The 18,373-nt window shown below is 47.1% G+C and overlaps 1 protein-coding gene across 6 annotated transcripts in view; it reads left to right on the top strand.

Annotated features, from left to right (window-relative positions):
• The window catches only part of szt2 (SZT2 subunit of KICSTOR complex), a 126,913-nt gene that overhangs the window by 55,875 nt on the left and 52,665 nt on the right, over positions 1 to 18,373 (top strand). For 5 of the 6 annotated variants that reach the window (XM_048252707.1, XM_048252706.1, XM_048252709.1 and 2 more), the window contains 10 exons: positions 2,588 to 2,767; positions 4,385 to 4,576; positions 5,028 to 5,242; positions 6,065 to 6,231; positions 6,706 to 6,803; positions 7,216 to 7,348; positions 7,664 to 7,806; positions 9,021 to 9,068; positions 11,045 to 11,166; positions 12,286 to 12,468. In XM_048252707.1, the coding sequence (XP_048108664.1) occupies positions 2,588 to 2,767; positions 4,385 to 4,576; positions 5,028 to 5,242; positions 6,065 to 6,231; positions 6,706 to 6,803; positions 7,216 to 7,348; positions 7,664 to 7,806; positions 9,021 to 9,068; positions 11,045 to 11,166; positions 12,286 to 12,468 (1,481 nt within the window). The remainder of the gene's footprint in view (positions 1 to 2,587; positions 2,768 to 4,384; positions 4,577 to 5,027; positions 5,243 to 6,064; positions 6,232 to 6,705; positions 6,804 to 7,215; positions 7,349 to 7,663; positions 7,807 to 9,020; positions 9,069 to 11,044; positions 11,167 to 12,285; positions 12,469 to 18,373) is intronic. The other variant, XM_048252708.1, reaches the window with a different exon arrangement.

The following is an 18,373-nucleotide window of genomic DNA, read 5'->3' as shown; positions in this document are numbered from 1 at the left end:
CGAGGGTCCCCATCTCCTGTGCGGTAATTGACCGACAGCCCCCACTCCTCCACCGCGGAACACAGGCCTTGTCTTGTAGATCGAGACCTGTCAGCTCCAAATCCTGCTCCTTCCGGCCACTCCACACACACACACACACACACACACACACACACACACACACACACACACACAACACAAAACACACACGCATACAGTACACACACACACACCCCGCAGCCTGCTCCCTGTACGGCTGCAGCCATTAAAGTGACGGCTGTAGCAATCAGCAGCCTCATTGCCCTCGGCCACCCCGCACGCGCCCGTCACGGCCAGCCTGTCAGGATAAGCCACTGTGGGAGAGAGAGAGAGAGAGACAGAGAGAGAGAGACAGAGAGAGAGAGACAGAGAGAGAGAGAGAGAGAGAGAGACAGAGACAGAGACAGAGACAGAGACAGAGACAGAGACAGAGACAGAGACAGAGACAGAGACAGAGACAGAGACAGAGACAGAGACAGAGACAGAGACAGAGACAGAGACAGAGACAGAGACAGAGACAGAGACAGAGACAGAGACAGAGACAGAGACAGAGAGAAATGAAGGGCAGAGAGGAGAGACTGAGAGCAAGAGAGACCTTCTGTGTCCATTTCTGGGGACTTCAAAAAGCCACCCAGAGCCAAGAGGTCACCCGGCCGGCTGTCACAGCCCAACACACACACACACACACACACACACACACACACACACACACACACACACACACACACACACACACACACACACACAGAAACTTTATATCAGAAAAATTGGACAGTTTTGCATCAACTCATTAACCTAACTGATGGCCACACAGGCACTTTCAGAAAGACACACACACACACACACACACACACACACACACACACACACACACACACACACACACACACACACACACACACATACATACACACGCACGGGCCCTGAGAGGCCACAGCACATGATAAGACCAGGGCAGACACACATACCCTGGCTACTGTTTCACATATGCACACACAAAAACCCACATACACACTCACACATTCTTTTCTAATCCTCACTCATGAGATTTCTGAGGCATTGGCACACAAACAGGGGCAGAAGAGAGGGGAGTTGTGGTCTCACCCCAAATGTTTTATGATCATAAACTCTCTCTGTTGTACACACACACACACACACACACACACAGACACACACTCTGAAACAACAGACCCCACGCACAGGCTGGTGGAGTCACGCTTGACATCTGGCCCTCTGTTGTAGACTCTCCTCCACTCCGCTGTGTGTGTGTGTGTGTGTGTGTGTTGGCATAGGCGGCGGCAGCTGTGGGTCGCTCTGGGTCGCTGTAGTGTGACTGAGCCGTGGCATCTCTGGTCGCTCCAGCACGGGCGGCGGACGGAGCGACTGGTGTGTGATTCATGTTCGCTGACGCGGTGCCATGCATCCATGTCTGCACACGCTCCTCCTGGCAGTTGGCATCCATCATGTGTGTGTGTGTGTGTGGGCGTGTGTGTGTGTTTATTTTGTGCTAAAGTCATGCTCAAATGTTCTAATGGCATGCACAGAACATTACATTTCACCCATGATAAGCTTTGTGACTGAGTGTGTATGTATGTGAGTGAGCATGTACTGTAAGTGTGTTTGTGGTTACGTGTGCAAATATATAACTGCTTGTGTGTGCACATGTGTAACTGTGTGTGTGTGTGTGTGTGTGTGTGTGTGTGTAACTTTACCATCAGTCAAGCGGTTTCAGTGTGGCTGTGTGTTTATGAGATGAGTTATTGAGGCGTGGGGCATTGATTGTGAGAAGATTTGAAGGAATGCAATCACCGAATGACTTGCGGTAGGCTGTGCGCTTTCTGCCTGATGGTGTTCGACATTTTCATCAGAGAGCCCTCCTAACACAACAGGGAGAAAAAGCCGATGCATTTACTGACATAATGAAAGACCTCGTAGCTACTTTCCCCTTCCACATCCCCAGTTTTTGGCATTGCATCTGAAAGCACAATCTGAATGTCTGTGACTGTCACAGGATACAATTTATTTCCAATGACAACTTGGTTTGCACTTTTAGTTTCACTCTTGAGTGGATGTGACATCGAGATTAAGGCATTTTATCGTTTTATAAGGCTTTGCTAGAGACATGCTATGAATTCCCCACTTCATAGACTGACATGCTTACTTATGTTGACATGTGTTATCACGGATGTCATGTGCATCAGCTGTCCATTAATTTGATAATGGCATGTTAAGTCATGGTCACAACTCTGTCATTGTCATGACTCTGAATTGTATAAGCGTAACAGCTTAATTTTGCATCTTTAAGTTGTCATAGCATCATACAATAATGACAGGTGCCAGTCATTTCAGTAGACCGTGGTTGTAATAGACCTATTGAAAAGTGGTTGAAAAGTAGCTATTTTTGAAATCATATGACATCTACTTTGGCTAACTTTTGATATGATGATGCTGGTGTTATGAAGCAAGGTTCAAGTAAAGTATTACCTCATCTCCCTGCATTATGTTCCAGTAAATGCCAGATTACCCTGACTGATACTTGACCTATGACCCTGTCTCTGTGCCCTCCCAGGTATCGCCTGCATTGCCCTGTCCTTCGTTGATGCGGATGGGCGCCCCCTACAGGTCCCCGCGCAGGATGGCACGTCTCCCCTCAAAGGAGGAGACACCTCGACCATCTCGCTCGATCCTGACCAGTTTGACCTGCTGACCACTGTGGTCAAGGTGGAGCCCTCCCACAGCCAAGTCCCAGGTGAGTTTCAGAGATCGACTAAGAACAAGGAAAATGATAACGCTGGCATATGTGGTTTTAGTCTGTTTTATTTGTCATATTGGTTTTATAGCTAGGAATGCCGTTCCCTTCCCTCATGATGGAATGGGTCCAACTAAGTTGACTTTAATAAAGTCTTAAGTGGTTGTTGCAGGTTTTGTAGTTATGAAGCGTTTAAGATGTAAGATGCATTGTGTCTTATTGCAGGTTTTGTAGTTATGAAGCGTTTAAGATGTAAGATGCATTGTGTCTTGTTGCAGGTTTTGTAGTTATGAAGCGTTTAAGATGTAAGATGCATTGTGTCTTGTTGCAGGTTTTGTAGTTATGAAGCGTTTAAGATGTAAGATGCATTGTGTCTTATTGCAGGTTTTGTAGTTATGAAGCGTTTAAGATGTAAGATGCATTGTGTCTTATTGCAGGTTTTGTAGTTATGAAGCGTTTAAGATGTAAGATGCATTGTGTCTTGTTGCAGGTTTTGTAGTTATGAAGCGTTTAAGATGTAAGATGCATTGTGTCTTGTTGCAGGTTTTGTAGTTATGAAGCGTTTAAGATGTAAGATGCATTGTGTCTTGTTGCAGAAATGGTAGCTGCTGTTTTCGCTCTTGTTTTTTCCCCCCTCTCAACTCAATTCCTTTTGTGCAATTGTTTGAGCAAAGAGCACCAAAGTGGTTCTGTTCCCATGATGAACATGAGCACCTTTTTCTGGATAATGGTGGATCAATTTGGACACTGTGCTGTTTCAGATAGCTTAGCTTAGGCTACTGATTTCTATCAATGCTAGTTTGCTATGGACACCTCCTTAACTCCTAAGGAAATAATCTCCTAAGGAGGATCCAATCAACAGTCCTGTGAAGGAACATGAATTTGATTGAACTGATTAATCAACTTAATTTATTGTTGATTTATTTGGTCACTCAGGTGTTATGATATTAAAACATTACTGGTAGTTATTGTGAAATGTATTTGTAAAGTATGGCATACTTATTTCTTAACACATTACAGTGATATATTTAGATGCCAACAAGATTAATAACCATTCTCCCCCTACTTTTAAAACACATTAAAATAGTATTAATCTTGTTCCGTTTCCTACTCAGACAGTCCACAGGGATTCATCAGATTAATAAAGAAAAGTTTTGGTTTGCTAATTGGCAGACAGTGAATCAGTGTACATCAGGGGGGGTATTTTCCCAAATATAGCCCCAATTCTCGGGTAGACTCATTACAGGGGCCACTGGTGGGGGTGTGGGGGGTAGTAGTGCCCTACCTGTGCCAAGAGGTGCCCCTTTGGGCCTCATCTCATCAGGAGAGAGGGGAGGGGGATGGAGTCTGCTACTTTGTCTTCTGTTGCACTTTCTCAGTTTTCCCCCATTTTCACATTTTCCCCCACATATGTGTCTCATTTGCTCTTTCTTTCTTTCCCTGTCTTTCTTTCTTTCTTTCTTTCTTTCTTTCCCTGTCTTTCTTTCTTTCTTTCTTTCTTTCTTTCTTTTCTTTCTTTCCCTGTCTTCCTTCCCTTCCTTCCTCTCTTTCTGTCGTTCTTCTCTTCCTTCCTCTCTCTCTCCCCCCACCCCTCCCTGCCTGTCTGCCTGTCTCCAGGTCCGTATGTGCGCGTGCGGTTCGACGTGTGGGAGCAGGGGAACGTCAGCCCCCTCCAGCTGACGGACAAGCTGCGTGGTGCCCTGCGCCATGCCCTCTGTGACGTGGTCATGGAGCTGCGGGTGCTGCCCAACCCCCTGTGCCAGGAGACGTTCTGCCTGCTCGCCAGCCCGCCCAGGGACGAGACCAATGGTGCGAAGCCTCTGGTGTTACCAGTGGAGTTTTAGCTGAATACCGATTCTGTTGTCTCTGAAAGTTTTTCTCATTGACGCCATGTTTTTATGCGCATGTTGCGAGGGAATTACGCCGCAAACATGTTTGAACGTCTGGCCCTTAGTATTTTCTAGCATTTCATGGACTTGTTTTTTAACAGCACTGCATGCTCTCTGTCAGTTTGTCTCGGCAGCACTAAACTTGCCTCAGGGTGTCTAGCAGCTTGTTGAGGTGATGTTTCAATATTTTGGACACATCCTGTTGAACTAGAAAGTGTTGTATACAGGTTTCGAACGAGTCCATGTCTAGACAAGATCTCTTTATTTTCAGTGAGCTGCCCCCCCTCAAGCGTTGTGATTTTCATTGTGATGGAGAGAAAGCTCGCTAACACCCCCCGCCTGCATGTCTGCGTCCGGTCTCCCACCACCAGGTCTGCTCACTCTGCCCCAAGCGGCCGCTAAGGAGGTCAGGGAGGTGCGCGACAGCCCCCGGCGCCTCAGCGGGACTCAGAGCCTGCGGAGCAGCCCCTCGCCCCTCACCCTCAACCCCCTCGGCAACACCGCCACCCCCAGCACGGGCACCAGCACGCCCGAGTCTACCACCCCCACCGGGAAGACAACGCGACGCAGCTTCTGGGAAATCCTGGTGAGTCCCTCATCACACTAGAACACCACGCACACTGTGGGGTAAATCACTGTGGTTGTGTTGTGGCATGACAAAAACAGACTTTCACAGAATCCCTTGAAAGTGCTAGAAAAACATATGCCTTACATAATAATACATAATGCATTTTAGTTGAATTATAATTGAAAATTAATCATATGAAATGTTGGTTCTAAACCTAGACAAACCATCATAATAGTCTCAGACACTGCTGGTGGCATTCAGAATGTAGAGAATGTGTGTGTGGTGGAGGTGGGGGGGTTTGAAAACGGCTCATTAGAGACAAATTGGTCTCATTAATTAGCTCTGTCAGCAGTATTTCCTCTTTCCGATAACTTCATCAGCAGGTCAGACCCAATCCGGGCCCTTTTGGGGCGCTGGAGCCAAGTGTTTATGGAGAAGATAAGTGATGAAATGATCTGGGCTCGCTGGCATGCACTCCACCATCCTGCCAGATCGGCTTTCACCACAACACACTCTCCCTCTCTCTCCCTCTCTCTCCCCCTCTCCCCCTCTCTCCCTCTCTCTCTCTCTCTCTCTCTCTCTCTCTCCCCCCTCTTCTCTCTCTCTCTCTCTCTCTCTCTCTCTCTCTCTCCCTTTCTCTTCCTGTGTTTTCTTGCTATCTACTCTCTCTACCCTTTTCCTTCTCTCTCTATCTATCTCTCTCTCTCTCTCTCTCTCTCTCTCTCTCTCCCTTTTCTCTTCCTGTGTTTTCTTGCTATCTACTCTCTCTACCCTTTTCCTTCTCTCTCTCTCTCTCTCTCTCTCTCTCTCTCTCTCTCTCTCTCTCTCTCTCTCTCCTAGAGCAAGCCGGACTCGTCGGAGCTGAGCAGTCCAAAGACAACAGACGACATCATGCCGGAGCGGGGCGAGGACACTCGGGCCGGACGGCGCCGCCACAAGACCGAGATGGTCAAGCAGCAGTGGAGCCAGGAGCGGAACGTGGCTGTAGAGTTGGAACAGGCCCAGAGGTCCGACAGAAGCGTACCGCCCACATGCACACGACTGAACCCACAAACCACCCACATACTGTATGCACGCATGCACACGACTGAACCCACAAACCACCCACATACTGTATGCACGCACAGTTTGTCTCCAACGAAATCAAATCAAAAAGCTTCATATTTTATTTCACATCTCACTTTACTTTCAATGTTTCATTGAAATATAATTTCAATGTATAACAGCAAATTACAGTAAAACTATAAGTAGTACATGCAGCTAATGGTGTTATTATCAAACTTTTTGATCATTTAACTGAAAAACATTTAACAAAAAATGTTTATATAAAAGTCAAATCAAGAATCATTAAAAGTATCACTGACGAGTTCTTAGCAGTGACTGAAGATTCTGTCTCTTCTGTCATCTGCATATATGCTGTGCGTGTGGTATTTAAAAGTGGTCCTGATGCTGCGCTCTCTCTAACTGTTCCGTCTCCACAGGAGGCACGTGGTGCAGCTGGAGGAGGGGGATGTTGGGACGCTCCACCCCACCTACCACCTTACCTATCAGCCCTGGGTCGTATTCATGTCCAAGATGGGTGAGTTCTCTCTCTCTCCCTCTCTCTCTCCCTCCCTCTCTCTCTCTCTCCCTCCCTCTCTCTCTCTCTCTCTCTCTCTCTATCTACTCTACCCTTTACCTTCTCTTGGTGAGTTCTGCTGCCTCTGCTCCACTGTGGGCCAGCAGACAGCACTGGTCTCTCCGTCCGCATGGTCCTCCTCTCGGCCCCCGTGAGCTTAATGACTGTGTGCTTAATGGGCCTCTTCATGGCCTCCTCTTGATACTTGATATACTGCTATAGTGCGTGTACAATGTGCGAGACAAAGTCAGACTGAGCAGTTGAGTTCATTCCTCCTCTTTTTGATTTGCTCTCCTCTCTCCTCACACTCTCCTTCCTCCACCACCTCACTCGTCTTTTTCTCTCTCTTCCCCTCTCTCTTTTTCTCCCACAGGCTGTCCGTCAATACAGCAGTGCACGGCCGAGATCACCTCTCACTTCCTCCTGCCCTCCATCCTGGCCGAGATCGCCGGCTTGGTCAGCTCTCTGGCCAGCGACACGGTCGTGAAGGTTTTTGAGAGAACAAGGTAGCCGGCCCGTGTGTCCCATCTCTCCCTGTGGAAAATGCACCTTCAGAATCGAGAATAGCTCAGGAAAGAGTTCTCCTGAGCTGTATTTGCAACAGACTAGAAATCATCAGAATCTTAATGTCATGGAACAGAAATCTCCACAATATATTTGTCTCTGAACAGAGTTTTAACTAAAAGCCTGAATAAGTTGATGAACCGTCTCTTATTGCTTAGTGTGCTAGAAAAGAATGTGTGTCTTCCAAATGGCCAACTGTGGTGAGAAGTAATACGAGTTTGTTTGTTTGTTTGTTTGTTTGTATTTATTGCCTGTAGTTGTCCCCAGGGAGACATCTTTGTTCCCTTGCCTCACATCCAGCACACTAGCCAGGCACCTGCGTCTTCCAGGAGCTTCATGCTCATTGGACGGAATTTCCACCAATGGCATTGTAGCACAGAGCTACAAGGCTCCTTCCAGGGTGAGTGTCACTAAATCCCATCTCCCCACAATGTGGTGTTTGCTCTTGATGTTGTTAAAGTAGTCCAATATCATCTATTTGAAGCCAGATTTCACTGTGATTGTGTTTGCTTTAGAGAAACGGCCCACCTGTCGCTGTGGTCACAATCACATCCAAAAGTATTAAATTATGAACCGATTTATAAATTCTTAATCAGCTGACCACACACACACACACACACACACACATACACAAACACATGTTTCATATTTTTATAGCTCTGGACTCTGTGGTCAACAGTATGGCATGCTTCGCTAACCATTTTGCAACATAAGGCACTAACGATTTGGCAACTCTTTTATTTACAGCATTAATTAATCCTAATTTATTTACAGTATAATACCCACACCTTTAACATCAGTTATTCATTTCCCTTCATACCAGAAGTTGCTTGTACTACAGACTAAAAACTGCACCTTCATCCTGTAAGCTTTTGTTATTAGCTTTTGATGTGCACCAGATAAGGGTGGAGTAAATGAACCCAAAGTGCTAGTATCCCCACACTGCTGTGTGCTGCTGTGCTTGCTCTGTGTTTATCTTCTTCATCTGCTTCTCTAACTGATCTGTTCATCTTCTCGCTAGAATATCTTGTTCTCTCTATCTGTGCCTGGCATTAGCCGCGTGTGTGTGTGTGTGTGTGTGTGTGTGTGTGTGTGTGTGTGTGAGTGTGTGTGTGTGTGTGTGTGAGTATATGTGTGTGTGTGTGAGAGAGAGTATATGTGTGTGTGTGAGAGAGAGTATATGTGTGTGTGTGAGAGAGAGTATATGTGTGTTATTTGAGTGTGAATGTGTCTGTGAGTGTGCCTGTGTGTGTGTGTCTTTCTACTTCTGTGTGTGCATGTATGTACTTAAAAGTGTGTGTGTGGTTATGTGTGTGTGTGTGTGGTTGTGTGTGTGTGTGGTTGTGTGTGTGTGTGTGTGTGTGGTTGTGTGTGTGGTTGTGTGTGTGGTTGTGTGTGTGTGTGTGGGTGTGTGTGTGTGTTTGTGTGTGTGTCTGCGTGTGTTTGTGTGTGTTTGTGTGTGTGTCTGCGTGTGTTTGTGTGTGTTTGTGTGTGTGTGTGTGTGTGTGTGTGTGTGTGTGTGTGTGTGTGTGTGTGTGTGTGTGTGCGCGTGAGTGCGTCTCACCGTCAGTTCCTGCCATGCTGTGTGCTGTGCTGATCTCTGTTTGCCCACAGACGACAGTTCAGATGAGGAAAGCCCTCCAGTGCTAAATAGGTTCACACGTAAGTCTGGCCCCTCTGCACTGGCGATGGGGATGTATCTGTTTGTTTATCCCATCAACATCAACATCAACATTGACTAACTATTACACAGAGAATGATGTGATGCTCTTGATAGTTACAGTCTCGCTGGTGGTGGTAATTTGATATTTAAAAGTTTTTATCTTTTCTCATCTAAATGTAATTGAAATGTCAGAATTCATCACCATATCCTTAAGTGGCTTGGCGAATTGTTGTGTGTTTTTGTTCAAACACAAGCAGAAGATATGAATCCACAAACAAACCAAAGGGACTCTCCTGTCAATTATGCCTTAGTTTTAGCAAATGTTTATTCATAACCTTATGTAACAGTTCCCATAATTATTGCAAGTCTCCTTGCTGTTTTCATATTTCCTCCTGCGTTGTGGAAGCTTTTGCCGCGATTGCTTCCAACATATTCATTTACTAAGATGGGCCACGTTCATAAAAGCTTAAGTCTCCTGCCGAGATTAAACAGTTCAGTGCCCCATCAGGAGAGCCAAGAGGAGGCAAAAATGGGGCTTTTAAATTTTTTTTAATCATTTATTTATTTATTCACTTGTTAATTTATCTCGTCGTCTTTTTTTTCGGCCCCAGGATGTGAATCTGTTGTTATGTGTTATGGTGCGATTTTTCTTTTTTCTTTTTAGTCTCAGTAAAACTGTGTGTGTCTGGAAGGGCCTTGTGATGGAGGCTTTATTGGTGCTGCATGGGAGCGCTCAGAAGCCCGTCTCTTCACGAGCTCCACATCCCTCCCCAAACCAAGCTGAATAGTGAAAGAAGCACCCGTCTGAAGAGGAAATGTAGCCCTTCCACGTGTATATTTAGAACACCGGGACAAATGAATCGTTTTACAGCCCTGCAAAGACACGTCTTAACTTGGGGTTAAATAGAAAAAAACATGGGATGAAGAAAAAGGCAAAAAGGCAGCCGAAAAACCACCTGATGCCATTTGTTTTGACTTTGCTCGGTGGAGCTTTAAGAGCAGAGCACTCTGCATTTGTATTTCCTCCGCATGTGCAGCTCGCTTCACACAGCTGCCGCAGACCGACTTCTGCTCAGATTTATAGTCTTGAGAAAAGCGAGAAAAAGTTATTTCTTTGAAGGTGTGTGTGTGTGTGTGGGGGGGGGGGGGGGGGGATGCATGATAAACAAGGAGTGCTTGTCCTTTCTGCACACTCTCTAAACTGGCCTAAAGATGAATAATCCGGCCGTTGGTATAGCAGGCTGTAGGCAACGGTGCTGTAATCCGGCCGTTGGTATAGCAGGCTTTAGGCAACGGTGCAAGTTTTTTAATCCGGCAGTTGGTATAGCAGGCTTTAGGCAACGGTGCAGGTTTTGTAATCCGGCCGTTGGTATAGCAGGCTTTAAGCAACGGTGCAGGTTTTTTAATCCGGCCATGGAATAGCAGGCTTTAAGCAACGGTGCAGGTTTTTTAATCCGGCTGTTGGAATAGCAGGCTTTAAGCAACGGTGCAGGTTTTTTAATCCGGCCGTTGGAATAATCCGGCCGTTGGAATAGCAGGCTTTAAGCAACGGTGCAGGTTTCGGCCGCAGGGCTTCGGGGGCCCCCTGCTGGGTCCTTTCTCAGTGTTTATGTAATGAGCTCCATTTATGAATTGAACCTTAATAGCTGTATTTTCATTAATTTATCTTTTTTTTTTTTTTTTTTTTTTTCGTCCAAAAATTAGGTCTTTCCATTGCGAGGCCCGTAGAGGTTAATCGTGCCCATCCTCTGTAAATATGAAATGTCCAACCCCAAGGGCTTAGAGTGTGAACACAGAGCCAGGGCTTATGCCGCTGGAAGGCTCTTCGCATGTCATATTTTGTGAGGGTTTTGTCTTTTTTCTCTAGTGAGAGGTGCAGAGACACTGTACGGAGGCTCTGACTCTTTCTCTCTCTGTATCTTCTCTCGCTCTCTTTTTCACTCTCTCTCTCCCCTATGACTCCAACCCCCTGCAGCTCATAAGGGGCTACAGCGCTTCGAGGCACTGGAGCAGAGCGACTGGTACAGCCCGGGGCAGACTGCGAGGGGGGTGGCGCCGCGACAGAGGTTCCTCCACATCCACGTCCTGGAGAAGAAGGTGAGAGACAGCTGGAGAATGGGAGGGGAGGGGGGGGAGGTTGATACGGATGGATGATGGTGGGATGGAGGAAGTGAAGGAGGAGGAGGAGGAGGAGGAAGAGGAGTAATCCTAAATCAACCAGTCAGTTATCCAGAGGTATGCATCCACATCCATGTCCACGTCCTGGAGAAGAAGGTGAGAGACAGCTGGAGAATTGGAGGGGGGGATGATTCGGATGGATGATTGAGGGATGGGGGAAGTGAAGGAGGAGGAGGAGGAAGAGGAGTAATCCTGAATCAACCCGTCAGAGGTTCCTTCACATTCGCGGGGAAGACAGAGAGGGGTCAGGTGGAGGTGACCCGAGTTGGTCAGTTTCAGACAGTGGGATCAATAAAGATGAGGTTAAGGTGAATTAATAACCATAATTCAGCCCGTCGCTCTGCGTCACTGTGTGTACTGTGTGGTGCTGCTGCATCAGATGACCGGTCCCCCCGTCGGCCCCTGGAGAATGTGCTCTGCATCCCCAGATGTGTTTTAGCAGCGCTGCTGAGTTCAGATTTCAGCGCTGTCCTTTCTCCAGCACATTTGACTGAGCTCATCACACATTCATTACATTTCTGCCTCTCGCAAATGGACTTGGTCGATTTTCTTTTGTTTCCCTGTTGTTGTGCTTTTTTAATTTCGTTCTCTGCAATGTTTTGATTGCCGCTGACTGTGACGCACGTTGTGTACTGCATAAACAAAGTCCCGTCTTCCGGTTCCTTATTTTTCTTTCAACTTTTTCTTGTTCTTTACATTCTCTGTATTTCCATCTAATTCTACTTCTCTCTCGCTATCACTCCCTCCCTCTGCCCCATCTCCCTTCTTTTTCTGTCTGTCCATTTTAACCTCCTTCCATCCCTCTCTCATCCTTTCCCTCACTTGCTCCATCCTCTCTCTCTCCCTCTCTCTCTCTTTCTCTCTTTCTCCCTCCCTCCCTCTTTCCCTCTATCTCTCTCTCTCCCTCCCTCCTTCCCTCTCTCTCTCCCTCACTGTATCCCTCTACGTCTCCCCCCCTCCCTCTCTCCTTTTCTCTATCTCTCCCTCCTTCCCTCTCTCTCCCTCCCTCTCTCTCTCTGTCTACCCCTCGTTCCCCAGGTGACGCTGTATGCGTATAACTGGTCAGTGGATCTGGGCGCGTCCCTGAACCGTGGCCTGGTCCGGCTGGTGCAGTGGCAGAATGCGCGGGCTCACGTGATCAACTGCCTGCTCAACCAGAAAATGGGCCTCTTCCACCACTACTGCTTTGCAGACATACCGGCCCACGAAGACCTCAAACAAGTAAGGACACAGACACACACACACACACAAACAAACAAACAAACAAACAAACAAACAAACAAACACACACATAGACATATGAAGAAACAAAGACAGACGTACAGGTATACTCGTTTTCTTTAAAGGACAATTCTGGCGCAAAATGAACTTAGGGGTTAATAACACCGAGTTCGTCCGTTTTCTGGGATACGTTTTCATGCTAATCGAATGTGACCAGTTTTACCACAAACCGCTAATTAGCGTTTAACGCTGGTCTTCGGGGCTCACGCAAAGTAAAAAGAAATCACTATTTCTATTCCACTAACAAGGCTCAAAATAGCACCACACTTCCACGGTAGCATAGTGAGGGGCCCTACATGTAAACCCAAGCATTGAGAACTTTGTAAGTGTACAGACCGTTCATGTATACAAGCGGGCGCCATCTTGGGAAAACAGTCACGTGACCGTTCAGCTTGCGTTGTCACGTGACTCTTTCCCCAAGCTGGTGCTAGCCGGCAGATGTGTTATTAACCGTTTTGCGCCGGAATTGTCCTTTAAGTAAAATGGTTAAAACATTTCAATGGAAGCTTGTTGAGGCCATATTGGACGTGTAAAACAATGCAAAGATTGGCAGAGGAAGACGTTGTTGAGAAATGGACACAATCAGATGTTCATGCACACTGGCTCATCTACTCAAAGGGCGATTGCCTCATCAAAGGGTAATCATTCACAAAAAAACACACACACACACACGTAACCTCCTTCACTGAGAGATGTAAGCTGTCCCATCATGTAAAGCCACAGTCACTGGGATTCTCCAGCCATAACCGACAGTTCACTTATTTGTATTATAAGTAATTCTTCTCTAAACTACTCTAGAATTCTGTTGTCACCCCACAAGCCCAACTTTCTGAACTGTGAGACCGTAAAATCTGAATATCTCAAATATTCTGTCTGCATTTTTTAAAAAAATGTGCAAAAGTGTGCAAAATCGAGTGTTCTGTATCCAGTTGGCAGAATGGCAAGTCATGAGTGGTAGAGTGTAAGTGTTCAGGTTGTTGCGAATGGATGACGGAAAAATCTCTAGTGGGGATGAGCAACAAAGGTATCAGCCGTGGTCAGTGCCAGCATAAGGGTGATGGTAGTGTAGTGGCTAAGGAGCTTGGCCAGCATGCAGTGGTCACTTAAAGTCGCAGGTTCGATTCCCAGCTGCCACCATTGTGCCCTTGAGCTAGGCACTTAACCCTGGCACTTAACTGGGCCCTGCAATTGGTTTCTGTAAGTTGCTTTGGATAAAGGCGTCAGCTAAATGCACATAAATAAAATAAAATAGAACATGAAGTCCAAAATACATTTGTAACGCTCCACTCCTGAAAGACCCGCTGGCTATGAGCGTTCTGGTAGGCACAGAAGCATACCACGCTATAAACAGTCTTCAACATCTGTTTCCTGTCCATTAAGATTGACAAAAGACAGATGTTGAGCGTAGGGCATTGAGCATTATTATTTATTTTTTTACTTCCAGAGATCTGATTTGATCAGAATACTGTGTAAACTTGTTTAGGGTCTCTGTTCAGTGTCAAACCCCCTCCTGCTGGTTTGACGTGAAGGGTCTCTCTGGAGCCTTTCATTCTTGGCCCTCTTTTGTCTGTCTGCTTATCGATTGGGAATGTCAGGCGTCTTGAACTACGGCTCTTAGACTTGCTGTTTTTATGTTTTTTTTTTCCCCTTCTTTTTTTTGTGCACAAGGAAGCTGTTGAGTCAGCAGATTGTTCGCCTGACCGCTTTGGGACGGACTGCCTTTAAGTGTGGCGTGTTTGATGTGAAACGTTTGTCGTGCTTGGCCAAAACCTCCCCACCATCCTTCAAGCAGTCCATCTCGCGGCGGCTCCCTTTAATAAATGCCTCTGTTCCCCACGGAGTCCTTTGAACGGGTCATAACATCAGTTGCCGTGACCTAATCCGCCGTGCTGGCTTGTCTCCATGGAAACACGCTCACTCACAGTTCTCTGTGTAGCCGTGGCGTGTTTTGCGCGGTATTTCTGATGGTGAGGGAGCCAGTGTGACACTCTGATGCATTCTAGGAGGTTTGAGGTGATCATTGTGGCCCGCTGTGCCTTCCCTCTCTCTCTCTCTCTCTCTCTCTCTCTCTCTCTCTCTCTCTCTCTCTCTCTCTCTCTCTCTCTCATTCTCTCATTCCATCTGGGAGTGTATACAGCTCTGTGTGTGTCTGTATATGTTTGTGCGTGTGTATGTCTGAATGTCCACTCTGCTGGGTTTGGGGACCCCGGGTGTCCCCTGGCGTGTTGCGTGCGCTCTGGCCTTTGATGGTTCCTGGTGACCTAGATTAGTCCCTCTCTCTGATCATCTCCCTAACCCCAGCCGCCGCCTGTGACACATCTGCACTGAGGCCTGCACTCCTCCGCCTCACGCCTCTTTTGATCCCCTCTTCTGCTTTTCTCTCCCCACCTGCCCTCATGCATTTTCTGACTCAGTTTATTCTGAGTAAGGGGTTGGAGGAGGAGAGAGAAGAGAGAGAGAGAGAGAAGAAGAGAAGAGAGAAGAGAGAGAGAGAGAGAGAGAGAGAGAGAGAGAGAGAGAGAGAGAGAGAGAGAGAGAGAGAGAGAGAGAGAGAGAGAGAGAGAGAGAGAGAGAGAGAGAGAGAGAGAGAGAGAGAGAGAGAGAGCCCCTGTAGTGTTTTTATAGTAGTGTAGAAAGTGAATCAAAAGGGACCAAAAATTGGCAGGAGTGATGTAATTCTGAAAGAGTGTTTCTCCGTACTCCTGTGCACTCTGCATCATGAGCCTATGTTTCATGCCTTTGTTTATACTTCACAGGACCAAACATGTAAACAAAGGCAAAACAATGTGTGAAACTAAAATAATGAGCAGTGTGTAGACTGGGCAGCAATATCAAGAACCACTTTATACATCCCTTCAACTTCATCAGTCTAAAAGCAACTTTCCTGCTTTGTTTAAAATGAAATCAGTGGACCTCTTGATTCAGCTGATTCCAATTCATCTACGTGAGCAGTGTCCTATTAACCCTGTGGCTGGGGGGAGTGGGGGGGGGGGGTAGGGGTTGTTAAGGAGCGTGCTGGGCCGCCCTGTTTTCCCTGCAGTGAGAGCGTAGTGTCTGAACAGAGCTGAACTCTGGAGAGGCCACTCATCATTCCGCACACAGACAGTCCGCAGCAGAGAGCTCTCTCCACGGGGAGGCTTGTCCTTTGACTTCGCCTGCTTTTATCCGCAGCATTCTGGCGAAAACGGACTCCTGCATTCAGCCCGAATCCCTCATCATCGCCGACACCCCCCCTGAGAGCTGTTTTGCCCTCAGTGCCTTCACAGGACAGTCCAGCGCGCAAACACTGAACCAGCCTGGAGACAGAAAACACACACACACACACACACACACACACACACACACACACACACACACCACCACCACCAAAAGAAAACTTTTTCTTTTCTCTCTCCTGTCTTCTCTCCTTCCTCTCTTATTCTTTCTCCCTCCCACTCTCTCTTTCTATATCCTGCTCTCTGTCTCTCTCTGTCTGTCTCTCTCTCTCTCTCTCTCTCCCTCTTTCTCTCTTTCTGGCTCCTCTCTTTAGCCAGTCTTCCGCTAACGAGTGCGGACAGAAGGCAGACTCAGCACGGCGGAAAATTTGCCCCCGCCGCCAATCATCTGCCAGGCGCTCGGCAGCCCGCGAGGAAGAGCATTGGGCACCAGTGCCCACTCCACCCCCACCACGCTCCCCGTCCCACCCCCTGTAGGCGTCCGTCCGGCCCACTGTGCCATGAACGGGCAGCATGGACATCTGGACCTCCAACAGCTCCCCCCCCCCCCCCCCCCTCCCCCTCCCCCTCCCCGCAGTAACTGCCCCCCTGCTCCACTGAGTACTAACTCAGGGCGACCCGTAAGTGGAGAGGAGTGGAGGTTGGGGCATGTTAGCCTGGTGTGGTTGCTCACCACACTGGGTTGCACGCACGCGCACACACACACACACACACACATACTGCACACACACACACACACACACATACTGCACACACACACACACACACACACATACTGCACACACACACACACAGAGAGAGAGAGAGAGAGAGAGAGAGAGAGAGAGACGGACGGCCTGTTGGATGTGGCAGTGGCGCTAAGGATCCAGAGCTCATTTCGAGCGAGCTCGTTTAATCCCCAAAGCCCTGGCTTGCTCTGTGCGGGGATCAGGGCTCTCTTAATTGAGCTGTGAAAAAACAAGAGGAGCGAGGGGAAAAAAGCTTCACTTAGTCTTCTTTTTTTGTTGGTGTGTGTGTGTGAACTTCTCAGAAGTTTGCTAATGAGTCCTCCCCCCAACGATTCATCAACAGAACTTGTTAATTTAATTTCTCTGCCTGTGCTGCTGTCATGTTAAATGCGGATGTAGGGAAGGGTTAATGGAGGCACTTCTAATGGAGGCTTTCTCTCTCCTTTTTTTCTCCTTTTCTACTCCGAGCGGCTCTTTGAAATGAGGGGAGGGGGCTGACTCCAGGCTCCTCACATGAAAGCGATGGGGGGGGAGCATGGAGGGTGGGAGGGGGGGGGGCAAGTGAGAGCCACGGACTCCCTGGGGGCATTCTCCCTGGAAACCAGTCCAAAAATTCAAAAGAAAAAAAAATGATGGTGGTGGTGAAGATGATGATGGTGGTGATGGTGGTGATGATGATGATGATGATGATGATGGTGGTGATGATGATGATGGTGATGATGATGATCTTGATCTTGGTAGTGATGATGGTGGTGATGATGATGATGATGGTAAAGAATGATGATGATAGTAGTGATGGTGATAATAATAAGTAGTAATAATGGTAGCAATAATGGTAAAGTAATAATAATAATAATGATGATGAATGGTGATGATGATGATGGTAAATGATGATGAGTAATGATGATGATGATGGTAGTGAGTGATGATGGTGATGATGGTAATGATGGTGGTGGTGATAATGGTGATGATGGTGGTAAAAACGATGATGGTGGTGAATGATGATGGTGACAATAATAGTGATGGTGATGATGATGATCTTGATAATAAGTAGTGATGATGGTGGTGATGATAATGATCCTGGTGGTAGATGTAATGATGGTGGTGATGATGATGATGGTAGTGATGATGATGATGATGGTGGTGATGATAATGATGATGATGGTAATGAGGATGATGATGGTAAAATGATGATGATGATGGTGGTGATGATGATGGTGGTGGTGGTAGTGATGATGGTGGTGATGATGGTGATGATGATGATGGTGGTGATGATGATGATGGTGGTGATGATGGTGGCAATGATGGTGGTGATGATGATGATGGTGATGATGATGATGATGGTGGCAGTGATGATGGTGATGATGATGATGATGATGATGGTGGTGGTGATGATGATGATGGTGATGGCGGTGATGATGATGATGATGATTGAGAGCAGAGGTGGGGTGGGGGATGGGGTCAAGGATACGTTTCATATTCCTGAAAATAAGCAAGTTGATGTTACAAATACTGATTTACTCACTTTCTTACGCCATTTCTTCTGTCCACAAATAGTGTATCTGCCCTCCCCCCCCCACCCCACACACACACTCTCTCTCTCATGTGCTTCTGTTCTTCCCCTCCCTCTCACACACACATTTTGGAGATGTTGTGAGCCTAATTCGACGACACACTGATAAAAGATAGAAGGTGCCTGTGTGAACATGTTGCTCATGAAGGTTGCTCTGTTGTTAATGTGCTATTTTTTCTGTTTTGGTTCTTTGGTTAGGGGTACCCAGGATCCATAAAGGCACTCCTTCATGCCCCCCCCCCCACACACACACACACACACACACACACACACACACACACACACACACACACACACTCATTCATGGCATATCATGTCCTCCCAGTGGC

Source organism: Alosa alosa, chromosome 9 (assembly GCF_017589495.1).
Source record: "Alosa alosa isolate M-15738 ecotype Scorff River chromosome 9, AALO_Geno_1.1, whole genome shotgun sequence".
NCBI lineage: Eukaryota > Metazoa > Chordata > Actinopteri > Clupeiformes > Clupeidae > Alosa > Alosa alosa.
The sequence above is the reverse complement of the archived record's forward strand: the minus strand, read 5'-3'. Positions and strand labels throughout refer to the sequence as shown.